This window comes from Nycticebus coucang, chromosome 6, assembly GCF_027406575.1.
Source record: "Nycticebus coucang isolate mNycCou1 chromosome 6, mNycCou1.pri, whole genome shotgun sequence".
Taxonomy (NCBI): Eukaryota; Metazoa; Chordata; class Mammalia; order Primates; family Lorisidae; genus Nycticebus; species Nycticebus coucang.
In genome coordinates, this window is record NC_069785.1 from 19,791,790 (window position 1) to 19,809,126 (window position 17,337).

Genomic DNA, 17,337 nt, shown 5'->3' on the forward strand with positions numbered 1-17,337 from the left:
GCAAATGTTTTGGTTACTAAAAGTGTGATTGCAACAGTTTGAAAGCACTAAGACCAAATAATACTTTTTGGGAGGCGGTAAGCTCCTAAAAACCTTCCATTTAATTCAAAAATGAGAAGTATGATTTGCTGTAGGTGGAAGGTATTCAGTTTAAATATGTGTAATCTTTAAAGTTTTCATGGAATATTTCTGACATTAGTCATTCAGAATTTCAATATTAGAGGAATTGTTTAAATTATTAATATGGTCAGTTAGCCTTCAGTCTTCTCCTAAAATATTACGTGTATCAAAGATTACAGACTTTCCCATTCATTAGAGTACAGCCATTTTATTTTGGGTTAGAAGTATTCAATCTTTCTCTTAATAGGATGTTTTAATAAATAGTATTCAAACTAATCTTTTACTTTCATTAAAATCATTGGTATAAAATTTGTCTAGTTTTATTAACCAGTCCCACAGTTACATTTTATAAGACTTAACTACATTGTTAGAGTTTTTTGTTAGAGAATTTAATTCAGTTTGTAAAGGCTCTTCAATTATACTGTTGTATTTAGTCTTTATGAGATAAAAAGATTAGAAAGTAGAATATCATGAACTATAATACAAAGGGAACAGTAATTCTTAAAAGGATTGAAAAGAAGGAGGAAAAAGTGAAAGACAATTTAATATAATCTGGGACATTTACAGTTTGTGTCAACAAAAAGGTATAAAAATTTAAGGCACAGTGAATAATTATAAACATTATAAACTGGCCACTAGTGGACAAGTATCAAAAGTAAAATTCAAGAAACATAAACCTTCATAAGCCACTATCTATCTTGTACTATACAATCAGAAAAGTTTGTAGGTAAACTCTTAGATACTAGTTCTCCAGAGAGAGATTTGAAAGATCACTTTTAGATGCATCTGCCTCCACTTGATGACCAAATAAGTATCTGAGTTGTAGGTACTAACTCACAGGAAATAAAAAACAAATTGGAGAAAAGAGGTTAGGTTAGAATATTTTAGAGCTACTGGTAAACCATACTTTATGGGACAATTACATAATCTGAAAGATTAATTTTTTAAGCACTAAATTATAAAGGGCTTACACCCATAAATAAAAAGATTACCGGCTCGGCGCCTGTAGTTCAGTGAGTAGGATGCCAGCCACATACACCAAGGCTGATGGGTTCAAGCCCGGCCAGGGTCTGCTAAACAGCAATGACAACTCCAAACAAAAAATAGCTGAGTGTTGTGGCAGACGCCTGTAATCCCAGCTATGTGGGCTTAAGCCCAAAGAGTTTGAGGTTGCTGTGAGGTGTGACACCATGGCACTCTACTGTCTCAAAAAAAAAAAAAAAAAAATTACCATCACTTTCTCTGAATCACCAAAAATGTATTTATGGTTATGGTATAACTGTAGACTTCTGTTGAAGGGTTTAATTATCCTTCCTGCATTCTTCAACTTTCAGTTAAATAACTTAGTTCATGTTCATTGACAACAGATTTCCTTAATAGGCCCCACTGTTAGTTTCTAACAACATTTAAGATTGAAGTTGTAATGCTGTTTGGAAGGCTATTAACATAACCATTAATTTCTAAAAGCTCTTTTAAGTTTGTGAAAAGGCTTTTAGAGCAAAGTGTCTAAAACACTCCACATATCCTTCCTTAACCTATAGTTAGTTACAAATCAAAGATATTTAGAAATACAAAGTTATTTACAGAAATCTCAAAAAAGTTCTGTACACACATTTAGGAATATTTTAAAAATTAGCTTTATATTATTTACCTTTGTAAAGTTTGCAAATAACTCAGTAGAGAAATGGCCAACCTGCTCAAGTGAACTGTCCACTTTACTGTTGCTATATCAAAATGACAAATGACAGGTAAATTCATTATGCTACAATTGCACCTTGTACAATATGTGATATTTAACACCTGCTGATAGGTTAAATCTACACCTGCTCCCCAATCACTTCTCCCTAAATTACTTTGCCTGTAAGAGGCATTAAAGGCTGAATGAGTGACATAACCAATGCCATATAGATAACCACTAGGTATTACCACCTGAATAAAAATAAACTAATAAATTCATTCCATAACTAGTGTTTTTAATAGTATGTCCAAAGATAGTTATTTAATATAAGTAACTACAGAAAGAGAATATTAAGTAACTTGTAAAAAATGGAAGCCCATCTTGATATTTGGTGTTATAAACCCCAAATGCTTTTCCAGAAAAATGTTATTCTCAATGAAAGAAAATTCAAAATATGTCCACCATGCTCCTTTATATTACACACTCAGTGAACTATCCTTAGTGTGAAATTAATGACTAGATATATAAATTCAAAGCATAACATGAGAAAATATAGGAGGAAAATCCTAGTTTTAATCTGAGACTGTTAAGATGATTTGGTTCTTGGTTCAGCACCTGTAGCTCAGCAGCTAGGGTGACAGCTTGAGACTCTTGTCTCAAAAAAAAAAAAAAAAAAAAATCTGGTTCAATTAGTCTTCATGAGCAACTTACCTTGTTTTTTGTTAACAGATGCACAAATAACAGATAAGCTTGATAATTTACCTCTTCTCAATTGGTGATTATGGTTCTAGGATGTCTTTAACTTAAAAAAAAAATCATTTTAGGGTGGCTCCTGTGGCTCAAAGGGGTAAGGCGCCGGCCCCATATGCTGGAGATGGCGGGTTCAAACCCAGCCCTGGCCAAAAACTGCGAAAAAAAAAAAAAAAATCATTTTAAAACCAAAGCAGGCTCGGCACCTGTGGCTCAAATGGCTAAGGCGCCGCCACATACACCTGAGCTGGCAGGTTCAAATCCAGCCTGGGCCCACCAAACAACAATGATGGCTGCAACCAAAAAATAGCCAGGCGTTGTGGCGGGCACCTGTAGTCCCAGCTACTTGGGAGGCAGAGGCAGGAGACTCGGTTGAGCCCAGGAGATTGAGGTTGCTGTGAGCTGTGATGCCACAGCACTCTACCCAGGGCGACAGCTTGAGGCTCTGTCTCAAAAAATAAACCCCCAAAAAACCAAAGCACTAATTTGACAATAAAAGCAATACAAATGTCCAAATTTCAGAGCTATTTTTTGCTAGATATAGCCTAAGACTGAAGAAACATTTTCCCTTTCCAGATAACTTAATAATTTAAAAACATAAATAATTATATGAAGTCCTACTTTATAGAGAATATGAAAGTTAATGGTATAAAAACAGGGTTTGAAGTTTGATAATCATTTCCTTCTATGGTGGGACAGAGACTGGATTTTGTTTGCTTTCCATAATTACTTCACTGTCTCCCTCCATTTCAAAATTGAGATTCACAAATGAACTGGATACCACTGCTTCTGGTTGATCTGTCTTAATGGTGGAATCACTCTGCATTTTGTTCTGCTGATACTGTCTTTCTGCTTCTTTAGACATCCTGTTTTCTTCCTCCTCCTCCTCTTCCTACAAAAAGGAAATACCAAGAATAACTCAAATAGAAATATCCAAAAGGAATAGTATTTTTTCTCCCATTGTCAGTTTCTTGTGTTTTTTTAAAAAACCAAAACATCACTGTTATGTCCAGTTTAGCTTGGTCTAATTATGACTTATTTTCACTTATTTTCCCTTCCCCTATTCCCAAAATGAAACCATAATTATTGTAAAACATTTTAAGGAAAGTGAAGTTATTTTTAAAACATGGTTCAGCATGACTGAGCTTAAATAAGATCTGAATTAACTTTGACAGTGGCTATATACTTTTTCAAATTAAAAACTTAATCTGAAATTTTATTTAAAAATGTAGGGTGGGGCGGCGCCTGTGGCTCAAGGAGTAGGGCGCCGGTCCCATATGCTGGAGGTGGCGGGTTCAAAAATCACACACACAAAAAAATAATATAAATAAAAATGTAGGGTGGCACCTGTGGCTCAAGGAGTGGGGTGCCAACCCCATATACCCAAGGTGGCCGGTTCGAACATGGCCCCAGCCAAACTGCAACAACAATAAAAAAACAAAACATTAAAAAAAAATGTAATCGAATTTTAAATTAATTTTAATTAAATTAAAAAATTACCCAATACTGTATCACTTCAATTATGAATGTCAGCCTATTCAGTTGAATAGGCTGGTTCATTCACTAAATTGTATAGCATAGTTGGTTTTCCCGTAAGCACCTAATATACAAATAAAACAGTCCCTGTCCTCAAGAAGTTTACATTGTAACGGGAAAATTAAGACATGTCATAATAGTATTAAAACAGAAAGAAATAAGCACTATACAAATTTAGAAAGAGTTAATTTCTATTTTCAGAACTACTAAATTCACAGAGGAGATAACATTTGTACTGGACCCTGCAGTAAGGAAGTCAGTACAGTGAGTAACCCAGGACGAGTAATCTGAGCCCTGCCTGAAAATAAGACCATTTAGGAAGCTAATACAATAGTCCAGATGAGGTAATAAGGCTTTAAACAAAGCTTCTAGTGTCAAAAATAACTTATTTGTTCATAAAACATGTTTGAAACCACACAATAAATAGAAAGTCAGCTGAACTTTCCAGATTCATTTCCAACCATTCTCTCATTGTACCCCATCACTGGGTCATGGTAAACTATTTTTGCCATTTCCCCACATGTACAACATATTTTCATGCCTCTATGTTCTAGCTTTGCCTGAAGTGCTGCCTTCAGTCTGCGTGAGTAACAAGATTCTAATATTTATTGTGTACTCACCAATGTACACCACGAAATGCTGAGCTAAACATTTTATGTATGGATTAACTCATTTAATCCTTATAGCAACACTGAGCATGGATGCACTAATTCTCATAAAGATGAAGAAAAAGGCTCAGCGCCTGCAGCTCAAAAGGCTAAGGCACCAGCCACATACACCAGAGCTGGCAGGTTCGAATCCAGCCCAGGCCTGCCAAACAACAATGACAACTACAACCAAAAAATAACCGGGCCTTGTGGCAGGTGCCTGTAGTCCCAGCTACTTGGGAGGCTGAGGCAAGAGAATCACTTAAGCCCAAACGTTGGAGGTTGCTGTGAGCTGTGATGCCACAGCACTCTACGCAGGGCAACAGCTTGAGGCTCTGTCTTAAAGATAAATAAATAAATAAATAAAAAGATGAAGAAACAAGCTTATAGAGGTTATAAAGTTACAGGTGGCAGATTTGGTTCTTGAGCTCATACTCTTAAGCACTAATGTTTCTTCCTTAAGTCTAAACTCATTTTATCCACACATTGAGACCTCATCATTCTACAGAAAGAACTGCCCTCCCATCTTTGTGCATTAACAACTAGCAAATACACTTTCCTTGTACTTACAATTTTCTGTGCATCAAACCAGCTCCACTTCTACACCCAGTACATGTACCCTAAATACAGAGTCTGAGTCTTGCTTCTTCATCTTAAAATCATTAATAGAATAAATAAGGAGGGGCGTGTGAAGATCAACAGATATGAGGCATCTCACATAGCATTAGCACAATCGTTTAGTTTTGCATATAGATTTTAGGGAAATTCCAGTTTTAAAGAATTCTAAAATGTACATTAATTTGATAAATTAATGGCTCTAGAATGGAAATCAAGGGAGCCATCTTTTGGGCAGCTAGAGAACACATATGCTCATGTTGCAGCCCATCAAGTCCACAGAAAACCAAACTCAATCAAAAATATGTAAAATGGAGACACACCTCCTTCTTCATCCGGTAATATTCGTCAATGGCATACTGGTACTTTGGGGTGCTTATGCCCAAAACAGATGCAATCTTCTCTCCAAGAAAGTCACACACTAAAGATATAAAAGTTAAAAGACTTATATAATCCCCAAAACATTTCATGAGCACTTGCTATGTATAAGACATCATAGGAATACAAGAGTTACTGTTCCCACCCTCAAGGACATTATAAAAACCCAATATCTCTTCTGTATATCTCCCCCAATTTCTCTAACAAGTATTAGTAGCTACTTCTGAGCTCCCAGAAGATATTCTGTTCGTATCTCTATTATAACACTTATCACCAGGTATTATAATTAACTGTTACATGACTATATATATTTTTAAGAAATATGTATATACTTTTAGAGGGTTGGGATATCACTGGGATGGAGGAGAGGAATGGCTTGTACTTACACTACGTAACACTCACTGATTGCCTACACCATGTGCCAGGCACTGTGAAAGGTTAGACTTAGAGAGGTTCAAGAACTTGCCCCAACTGACAAAGAAGATCCAAAATTCTTATCTAGGTCTGAATCTAAAGCTCACTCTTTCCATTGCAACAGACTGTCTAGTGAGTATACTACTGCACTTGAGTACACAGTGAGTGCTCAGTAAATGTTTGTTGAATCAATTACCATTCATAATTAGCCCTAATAAAAAGCAGAAAGCAACAGAAGCTAAAAAGTAGAGGAAAGCTTTATAATTTAAAACCTATATTTAAGGGTAGCGCCTGTGGCTCAGTGAGCAGGGCGCCAGCCCCATATATGGAGGGTGGCGGGTTCAAACCCGGCCCCGGCCAAACTGCAACAAAAAATAGCCGGGTGTTGTGGCGGGTGCCTGTAGTCCCAGCTACTGGGGAGGCTGAGGCAGGAGAATCGCCTAAGCCCAGGAGTTGGAGGTTGCTGTGAGCTGTGTGATGCCACAGCACTCTACCAAGGGTGATAAAGTGAGACTGTCTCTATAAAAAAAAAAACAAAAACCTGGGCAGCGCCTGTGGCTCAAGGAGTAGGGCGCCGGTCCCATATGCCGGAGGTGGTGGGTTCAAACCCAGCCCCGGCCAAAAACCACAAAAAAAAACCCTGTATTTAAAATTAGCATTATTAAGTCATTAGTTGATGATTCATTTCTTTCAAGTATAACTTAGTTATATATCAATTTAAGAAATGAAATATTAATGAAATAAGAATATAAATGAACTTTAACTACAGACTTTAGAGTAAGCAATGAGACAGGAGGAGAACAATACCAATAGGTGACTAATAGAAAGGATTTAAGAACATGGAAAAATCTAAACTAATATAGTCATTCTTCAGTTCTTTTTTTCCTTAAGCATAATCAGAAGCTGAAGAATGTTTCCAGGTAAAGTACAAGTTAGATTAAAATCTTCCAATACAGAGGGACTCTACTAAAAAATGCAAACATTGTAACCTAATTCTTTGTACCCTTAAATTAACCTGAAACAATAAATTAAAAAAAAAAATAGATCTTCCCCAGTGCTAGCTTGCTTTGGAGTGGAATGATTAACTCCCTATTATTTCTCCTTCAGTTTGGAAAAATCCCATTTGGCAAAGCTCCTGTTCTTGGAGCATATTATAACAATTATACAATATTCAAACAGAAAAGCAATACCTGACAGGGTGGATGTGGCAGCCCGAAGCATGTAAAACCATAAGTAGGGGCCCCAGGTAAGTTTTGTCTGTAACAAGAAGTCAGGTTAGCAATATTCATACCTAAACTCACTCCATATATTTACACAGAATGAAGTAGTCAAATACATGGTGGGAGTAGAGAATATTCCGTAGGCAGTATCACAGATAGACTGCAATTCTTTTTTTGTCGGACAAAAGGGTACTTATTTGTTGTTTGTGGTGAACACATACTGCTCTGCAAACCTACATCCTGCTCTTATTCTGTAAACCTATCTTTTTCTTCCTCAATAAAGTTTGTTTCACACACACACAAAAATCAGATCCAATCAAAATTATATAATTTTGATACACAGAATTCTACAAAGACATTTAACATTCACTTGTATAACTACCACCACCTTAAGCCCATAAAAGAACCAAAAAAGATGGAGCCACCGAAATGGAGTTGGTAAACCACAGTCTGGATTATTTAGGAGTTGATAACCAAGAGCCTTCCTTTCCCATCTTGCTGCTGTTTTGTCTTCACTGTTTATAAGCACAATACCAGACAGGGGGTACATGTGGTAGAATGGACAAGGACTCATACCATCTGACATGCTTAAGTTATAGTGGGGAAATTAAGGCTCAGAGAAACTTAGTAGGATAAGTAAAGGGGTATAGAATGAGTTTTTTAATGGCGAGAAAATAAGGGAAACATAAGTGACAAGATAAGTTTGTTTCTTTACGGGTTAAAAAAAGACTAGAGACTATACAACCTAAGACAAGCTCAGTGTATGTTGGTAAGCCATGACTACCGGCAGAATGCAATGCATACCGCATACCTCCATAGCTAATCTTGGTTCTATGATTCCAAACAGTACCTTTGTGAAGCTTGCCAAATAGATGACAGTTTGACTCTGGGGATGAAACCAGTAATACAGGCACACTTCACTGCACTAATGTTTTTGTTTATCATAAAAAAACAGTAATAGCCAGGCACGGTGACTCACGCCTATAATCCTACCACTTGGGAGGCCGAGGCAGGTAGATTCCCTGTGCTCACAGGTTCAACACCAGCCTGAGCCAGAGCGAGAACCCCAACTTTAAAAAGTAGCCAGGCATTGTGGCGGGTGCCTGTAGTCCCAGCTACTCGGGAGGCTGAGGCAAGAGGATCACTTGAGCCCAAGAGTGTGTGGTTGTTATGGGCTAACATGCCAGGGCACTTTACCAAGGATGACCAAGTAAGACTCTTGTCACAAAAAAAAAAAAAAAGAAAGAAAGAAAGAAAGAAAGAAAAACAGTAGGCTCTGTGCCTGTGGCTCAAGCGACTAAGGCGCCAGCCACATACACCTGAGCTGGCAGGTTCGAATTCAGCCCGGGCCCGCCAAACAACAACGACAGCTGCAACCAAAACATAGCCAGGCGTTGTGGCAGGCGCCTGTGGTCCCAGCTACTTGGGAGGCAGAGGCAAGAGAATCGCTTGAGCTCAGGAGTTGGAGGTTGCTGTGAGCTGTGACGCCACGGAACTGTACCCAGGGCAACAGCTTAAGGCTCCATCTCAAAAAAAAAAAAAAAAACCAGGAAAGAGCCTGCAATCATGGCGGTGCCTGTGGCTCAAAGGAGTAGGGCACCAGCCCCATGTGCCAGAGGTAGCGGGTGCAAACCCAGCCCCGGCCAAAAAAAAAAAAAAAAGAGCCTATAATCAGTCAAACACACTAATAATTCGTTTTTGTATTGTATTTTGTTTTTGTTGCTTTTTTTTTTGAGACAGGTTCTTGCTCTGTTGCCTGGGCTAGAGAGCAGTGGTGGCACCACAGCTCATAGCAACCTCAAATTCCTGGGCTCAAGTGCCTCCTGCCTCAGCTCCTGAGTAGCTGGGACTACCAGTGTGCACCACCATGTCTGGCTAATTTTTCTATTTTTTGTAGAAACTCCTGACATCAAAGCAATTGTCCCACGTAGACCTCCCAAAGTGCTATGATTACAGGTGTCAGCCACCACCAATAATTATTTCAATATTGCTTCCCAGGAGATAAGAAAGATAAAAACTTATTCATAATCTTCTTAGCTAAGATACATCAATGATTATGAGGATATTAGGCCGGATAGGGTGGCTCATGCCTGTAATCCTAGCACTCCGGGAGGCAGAGGAGGATGGACTGCCTGAGCTCACAGGCTGGAGACCAGTCTAATTAAGAGGGACACCCTGTCTCTAAAAAGACCCTGTGGGCAGGTCCTACCTAGGAGGCTGAGGCAAGAGAATCGCTTGAACCCAAGAGTTTGAGGTTGCTGTGAGCTATGATGCCAAGGTACTCTACCAAGGGCAACAATCTCAAAAAAAAAAAAAAAAGAAGAGGATATTAAAAAGGCAAACAAAGAATATCTGTTAAGACTGAGTAGATGGGCTTGGCACCTGTACTTAGTAGTTAGGGCACTGGCCTTATACACCTGGCTGGCGAGTTCGAACCCAGCCCCAGCCTAGTAAACAACAATGACAACTGTAACAACAACAAAAACAAAACAGCCAGGTGTTGTGGCAGCTGTGGGTCTGTCCCAGCTACTTGGGAGGCTGAGGCAAGAAAATCACTTAAGCCCAGAATTAGAGGTTGCTGTGAGCTGTGATGCCACAGCACTCTACTGAGGGTAACAAACTAAGATGATGTCTCAAAAAAAAAAAAAGAAAAGAAAGGGCGGCACCTGTGGTTCAGTGGGTAGGGTGCCAGCCCTATATACCGAGGGTGGCAGGTTCAAACCTGGCCCCGGCCAAACTGCAACAAAAAATAGTTGGGCGTTGTGGCAGGCACCTATAGTCCAAGCCACTTGGGAGGCTGGAGGCAAAAGAATCACCTAAGCCCAGGAACTGGAGGTTTCTGTGAGCTGTGTGACGCCATGGCACTCTACCTAGGGCAACAAAGTCAGACTCTGTCTCTTAAAAAAAAAAAAAGAAAAGAAAAAGACTGAGTAGATGGGTGAAAGTAGAGAGAAGGAAAATACACTGTCCTGTTATAAAAAGTAGATATGCCATTTCTGTGATACTGTGCCTGAAAAGACACAGAAGGCTGCTCCTTTTTCTCCATTTCCTCAAGAATGAATGTCCAAGTAAACAAATTCAACGATAGTACGCTATTGACTCCCTGGATCAAATTTTGCTGTATCTTTTATATTGAGAGCAGGATGGGTCTCTTATGTGGAATAAAGGTTACTTTAGAGGCTCTATTTAAGATGCTCTAATCTTATGGTTTACAGCAGCAGAACTACAAGGAAATGCAGCTAATTTCTATAATACATAATATACGATAAAGCCAGAAACTACTTAGAAAAGAACAAGGCTTACTCTGGAGGAAAACATACACCTGACCCTTACACAAACATGGTTTTACCTGCGTGGGTCAGCTTAAATATGGATTTTTCTTTCAATGAACACACTGGAAAATATTTCAGAGATTTGTGACAATTAAAAAACTCAGGGGCTGGGTGTGATGGCTCATGCCTGTAATGCTAGCACTCTAGGACGCCAAGGAGGGTGGATTGCCTGAGCTCACAGGTTCAAGACCAGCCTAAGCAAGTATGAGACACCATCTCTAAAACATAGCTGGGCACAGGCCAGGCATAGTGGCTCATACCTACAATCCCAGCACTCTGAGAGGCTGAGGCAGGTGGATCGTATGACCTGATGAGTTTGAGACCAGCCTGAGCAAAAATTGAGACCCTGTCTCTACTAAAAATAGAAATGCTGTGAGCTACAATGACACCCCGGCACTCAATCAGGGTGATAGCCTGAGACCCTGTCTCAAAAAAAAAAAAAAAAATAGGCTCAGGGTGGCACCTGTGGCTCAAAGGAGTAGGGCACTGGCCCCAAATACTGGAGGTGGCAGGTTCAAACTTCCCCGGCCAAAAACTGGGAAAAAAAAAAAAAAAGGCTCAGTACCCATAGTTCAGTGGTTAGGGCTCTGGCCACATACGCCAGGGCTAGTGGGTTCAAACCTAGCCCAGGCCTGCTAAACAACTATGACAACTACAACAAAAAAATAGCCAGGCTTTGTGGCAGGTACCTGTAGTCCCAGTTACTTGAGAGGCAAGAGAATTACTTAAGCCCAAGAGATTGAGGTAGCTGTGAACTGTGACACCACAGCACTCTACCAAGGGCAACATACTGAAACTGTCTCAAAAAAAAAAAAAAAAATTCACAAACCATATAGCCTAGAAATACTGGGGGAAAGTAAGGAAAAGGTAAATCTTTCATGCATAGAATATACATATATACTAGTCTATTTTATCATTTAGGGCCATAAAATGTAGACAAATCTATTACCAATACAAAAGTTAAAATTTATCAAAACTTTCACACACAAACACAAACCACAGTTTATAGTTAGGATAAATACAAATAAACATAAAGATACAATATTAAATCGTAACTGCATAAAATCAACAGTAGAGTGATACAGTATGGTAATTCTGTACTATTATAATAATTCCATAGCCACCTCCTATTTCATCTCTCACAGTTCTTGTGTACCTTTTATGATGTTTCTTGTAACACTGTAAACCTTTAATAATACCACGGGACCTGTGCAAAGCACCACTAGTGATGCTGGAAGTGTTCCTAAGAAGCAGAGAAAGTCATGGTATTACAAGAAAAAATTAAATTTCTCGATATTTACTATAAACAAAGGTCAGCAGCTACAGTCGCCCACCATTTCAAAATAAATGAAACCAGCGTAAGGACTATCATACAAGAAAGAAAAGGAAATCTGTGAAGCCATCACTGCAGCTATGCTAATGGGTGTGAAAACTTCGCACTTTTTGCAAAGCACCTGAAAATGTAGCTTTCATGTCAGTGTAGGATTGCCATAAGAATGGTATAAATTCCAATATAATTTGAGAAATAGCAAGGAGATAGAGAATATAATGTTGCCAGCAAAGGGTGGTTTGAAAATTTTAGAAAGAAGCTGATTTTTAAAATTAAAAAAAAAAAAAAAACAAAAAACACCAGAAGCAGTTTCTGCTAACCAAAAGGTAACAGATGAGTTTTCAAACACCACTGAGAAAATTATTGAGGAAAAAGAATATCTACCTGAACAGGTTTTTTTTAGAGACAGAGTCTCACACTCTGTTGCCCTGGGTAGAGTGCCATGGCATCACAGCTCACAGCAACCTCCAGCTCTTGGGCTTAGGCAATTCTCTTGCCTCAGCCTCCCGAGTAGCTGGGACTACAGGAGCCCACCCCAACACCCGGATATTTTTTTGTTGCAGTTTAGCCAGGGTGGGTTCAAACCCACTACCCTCGGTATATGGGGCTAGTGCCCTACTCACTGAGCCACAGGTGCCTCCCCTGAACAGGTTTTTTTTTTTTTTTTTTTTTTGGTTTTTTGGCCGGGGCTGTGTTTGAACCCACCACCTCCAGCATATGGGGCCAGTGCCCTACTCCTTTGAGCCACAGGCACTGCCCAGCCTGAACAGGTTTTTAATGTAAACAAAAGTGCCCTATTGGGGGTGGGGGGAGCCACAAAAGATATTTATTAGGGAAGGAAGGGAAGTGAGCACCAGGATTTAAGGCTAGAAGGGATAAGCTAACTCTACTGCTTTGTGCAAATGCAGCTGGGTTTATGATCAGGACTGTCCTTACCAATAAAGCTGCTAACCCCCAAGACTTGAAGGGAAAAGATAAACACCAGCTGCCAGTCTTTTGGTTGTACAACAGGGGCCAGAAGAGAATGCTTTTTCTTGACTGGTTGCATTGATACTTTGTCCCTGAATTCAGAAGTACTTGAAAATAAGAGCGTGTCTTTTAAAGTTCTTTTGACTACTATAAAATATAAGATTATATCATCTATAAATAAGAATTCTGCTGCTTCTCTAATTTGGAGACCCTTTGTTTCTTTCTCTTGCCACACTGTTCTGGCTGGGACTTCAGTACTATGTTATATAGTATATAACATGTACTGTTATATAGTATATACTATGTTATATAGAATATAAAAAGTGGTGAATAACTAGAATCTACAGAGAACTCAATAAGAAAAGAACAAGCAACCCATTTCATTGTGGGCAAGAGACTTGAACATAGCCAATAAATAGCCAATAAATAGATGAAAAAATATTCATTATCTTTAATCATTATAGAAATGCAAATCAAAACCACTTTGAGATATCACCTAATCCCAATAAGAATAGCCCATATCACGAAGTCCCAAAACTGCAGATATTGGCATGGATATGGAGAGAAGGGAACACTTCTACACTGCTGCTGGGATTGCAAACTAATATAACCTTTATGGAAATATGAAGAATCCTCAAGGAATTAAAAGTTGACCTTCCAGGCTCAGCGCCTATAGCTCTGTTGTTAGGAGGCTCGCCACATACACCAGGGCTGGTGGGTTCAAATCTGGCATGGGCCTGCTAAACAGCAATACAACTATAATAAAATAGCTGGGCATTGTGGTGGGCACCTATAATCACAGCTACTTGGGAGGCTGAGGCAAGAGAATCTCTTAAGCCCAAGAGTTTGAGGTTGCTGTGAGCTGTGATGCTACAGCACTCTACCAAGGGCAACACAGAGAAACTCTATCTCAAAAAAAAAAAAAAAAAAGTTGACCTTCCTTTTGATCCCACAATTCCATTACTAGGTTTCTACTCAGAAGAACAAAAATTGTTTTACCACAAAGACAGTTGCACCAGAATGTTTATTGCCAGCCCAATTTATAATTGCTAAGTCATGGAAGCAGCCCAAATCCCCATCAATCTATGAATGGATTAACAAATTGGGGTATATGTACACCATGGAATACTATTCAGCCATAAAAAGATGAAGACTTTACATCTTTATGTTTACCTGGATAGAGTTGGAACATACTCTTCTTAGTAAAGTATCTCAAGAATGTGGGGGGAGGGAGTATCCCATGTACTCAATACTATTAAGAAAAAATATATAAACACTCACACAAATGATAAAACATAAATATAGTCTAACAAGTGGGAGGGAAGAGGCTGGAGGGAGGGCATTTGGTGGGATCTCACCTAATGTGCACTATGCAAGGGTATATTTCAAAATAGTTAAAGTAAATTATAAATGTCTTACTACAAAAAATAAGTAACTGAAGTGATGGTTATATTAATCAGTTTGATTTAAGCATTCTACATTGTACATCAAATCATCACGTTGTACCCATAAATGATGCAATTATGATTTAATAAAAAATTTTAAAAAGCGAAAGTGGGCATCTTCATTCTAGATCTTAACACTTTCTGAATCCCTCTGTTGCATCTTGTCCAGTGTAATGATTTTCCAGTTCTGCTCTGATATTGGAAGAGGGCCCACGTGTTTTTATTGTGCTGGCTGTGGAAGCCTAATGCATTTCTTCATGTAGTACAGACTGTGGCTAACCAATATCGCAGGCTGTACAGTTCCTGTTTCTTGGCAGGCCATGTGTTTTGATTTGAACAGGCGATTGTGGGTTGTATTCACATTGTCGTTCTTGTAGGAAAATGACCTGCCCCAAATAATAAAGAGTTGGAGAGTAAGTGGCAGAAAAATTAGATTAGAAAGGGTTAATGGAAAGATTTTCAATTTTGTCCAGTTCAATATATTAGCTATGGGTATATTATATACAGTCTTTACCATGTTGACATGTATTACTTCTATACCCAATTTGTTGAGAGTTTATATTATGAAGGGATTTTATTAAATGCTTTTCAGCATGTATCGAAATGAAAAAATAAATAAATAAAGTTCTTTTGATATTAGACAATACCCTTGGCCACCCAGAACCCCATAAGGTCAGTATCAAAGGCATTCAAAATTATATATGTGACCCCAAGTATAATGTTCCTGATTTAGTCTCTAGATCAGGGGGTTATAAAAACCTTTAAGGCTCATTTTATACCGTACTCTCTGGAAAGGACTGAAAAATGTTTTGGAAGAGAACTCCATTAGAATCTCATGCAAGTCTGAAAGGGTTATACCACTGAAGATGCCACTGTTACAGAAAAAGCCATGGAAGCCAAGCCCAAAATAAATTCCTGCTGGAGAAAATTGTGTCCAAACGTGGTACCTGTCTTCACAGAATTTATGACACAGCCAATCAAGGAAATCATAAAAGAGATTATAGCGATGGCAAAAAAGGTTGGGGTAAAGAATTTCAAGACATTGATCTTGGAGAAATTCAAGAGCTATCAGACACCACACCAGAGGAATTAAAAGATGACTCAATGGAGATGGGCACTTCAGAACCAGTGCTACATGATGAGGAAGAAGACCCAGAATGGGCAGTGCCACAAACTCAGCCAATCTGGCAGAAGAGTTCCAATTATGCAAGAATGCTTTGACTTCTTCGCAACATGCACCCTCCTAGGATATAGGCTCTGACACTAAAGCAAATGGTGGAAGAAGGATTGGTATGGTATAGAAACTTTTTAGAGAAATTAAAAAACAAAAAAGTGAGATAGAAATGAAATAGAAACCTGGATGGAAGTGGAAGACATTATTCTTAGTAAAGCATCACAAGAATGGAGAAGCATGAATCCTATGTACTCAATCTTGATATGAGGACAATTAATGACAATTAAGGTTATGGGGGGGGAAGCAGAAAGAGGGAGGGAGGGGGATGGGGCTTTAGTGTGTGTCACACTTTATGGGGGCAAGACATGATTGCAAGAGGGACTTTACCTAACAATTGCAATCAGTGTAACTGGCTTATTGTACCCTCAATGAATCCCCAACAAAACAAAAAAAAAAAATGAAATAGAAAAATAGAAAAAATCCTATTTTTGTAAAGTTAATGGGTGTGCCTGCCTCTCCTGCTTCCTCCGCAGGAAAACCTCCGCCACCTCCACCACTACTGAGGCAGCAAGAACAACCCCTCCTCTTCTGCCTCCTCCTCCTCAGCCTCCTCAGTGTGAAGACAATGAGGATGAGTAGCTTCATGATCCATTTCCACTTAAAGAACAGTAAATCTATTTTCTCGTATGATTTTCTTCTCCCTAGCTTACTCTTTTGAAAGAATACAGTATATAATTCACACAACATAGAAGATATGTGTTATTAGACCATTTATGTTATTCATAAAGTGGCTTCCTGTCAGCAGTAGGCTACTAGTAGTTCAGTTTTGAAGGAGTCAAAAGTTAAACATGAATTTTTTACTTTGCCAGGGAAGGGAGTCTGTTTCCCTCAAACTAAAACGTTATTCAAGGGTCAAATGTACCTATTCTTCTCAGTGGGCCAGTTCTCCTGGGTTGTTTCTAGGGAGAATAGCTGCTATTATCCAGGCTATGACTACCAAAGACTCAAACCTGCTGAGCGCTGAAAAACTGGAGAAGGAATCCTGAACATCACCTATCACTATCCCACACAATTATAAAGAAGGACTTTATAGGCCCTTTTGTTTGAACACTGACCCTGCTGAACCAAACAGCTAAGTAGTTGAAGAGCCCATACTGGAACCCTGCCACCACTGCAGTGTCGTTCCACCACCACCATCCCGGTAACGACAACACTGGGACAAGATCTTAGGTCTTTGAGACTTCCAGTTTACATCACTAAACCTTGAAATGATTCCTTTTCTTCTCCAAAAATGTTGGTATCTACTTCTTCCCTCCTTATTAAGACCCTCCATCGGGCAGCGTCTGTGGCTCAAAGGGGTAGGGCACCGGTCCCATATGCCAGAGGTGGTGGGTTCAAACCCAGCCCCGGCCAAAAAAAAAAAAAAAGACCCTCCATCTTTTTATTTTAAAACAACTTATTTTTGGATTATAAAATTAATGCTTATTTATTGTAGGATACGTAGAAAATGGAGCAAAATGTAAAGAAAGTTTGTAAGTCACCCATCTTTCCACTACCCAGAGGTAACTAACATTAACATTTTAGTCCCTCTTTCCAGTCTTTTCTTGAGTATATAAACATTTTCACAACATCGTTGTATTATACATACTTTCTATCTCCTGCTGCTTTCTCCCAGTCACTATAATAGCAAGCCTATTTCTCTATATGCTTAAATTCATGAAGATGGAAT

At 38.9% G+C, this 17,337-nt stretch overlaps 1 protein-coding gene across 2 annotated transcripts in view; it reads right to left on the bottom strand.

Moving 5' to 3' along the window:
• Positions 1–3,110: 3,110 nt before the first annotated feature.
• LOC128587930 (signal recognition particle 54 kDa protein) overlaps positions 3,111–17,337 on the bottom strand; it is a 78,939-nt gene continuing 64,712 nt past the window's right edge. The window contains exons 4-6 of one of the 2 annotated variants that reach the window (XM_053594449.1): positions 7,329–7,395; positions 5,670–5,767; positions 3,111–3,440 (exon numbers count right to left, since the gene is read on the bottom strand). In XM_053594449.1, coding sequence (XP_053450424.1) covers positions 3,234–3,440; positions 5,670–5,767; positions 7,329–7,395 — 372 coding nt within the window. In that variant the 3' untranslated portion in view covers positions 3,111–3,233. The remainder of the gene's footprint in view (positions 3,441–5,669; positions 5,768–7,328; positions 7,396–17,337) is intronic. The other variant, XM_053594450.1, reaches the window with a different exon arrangement.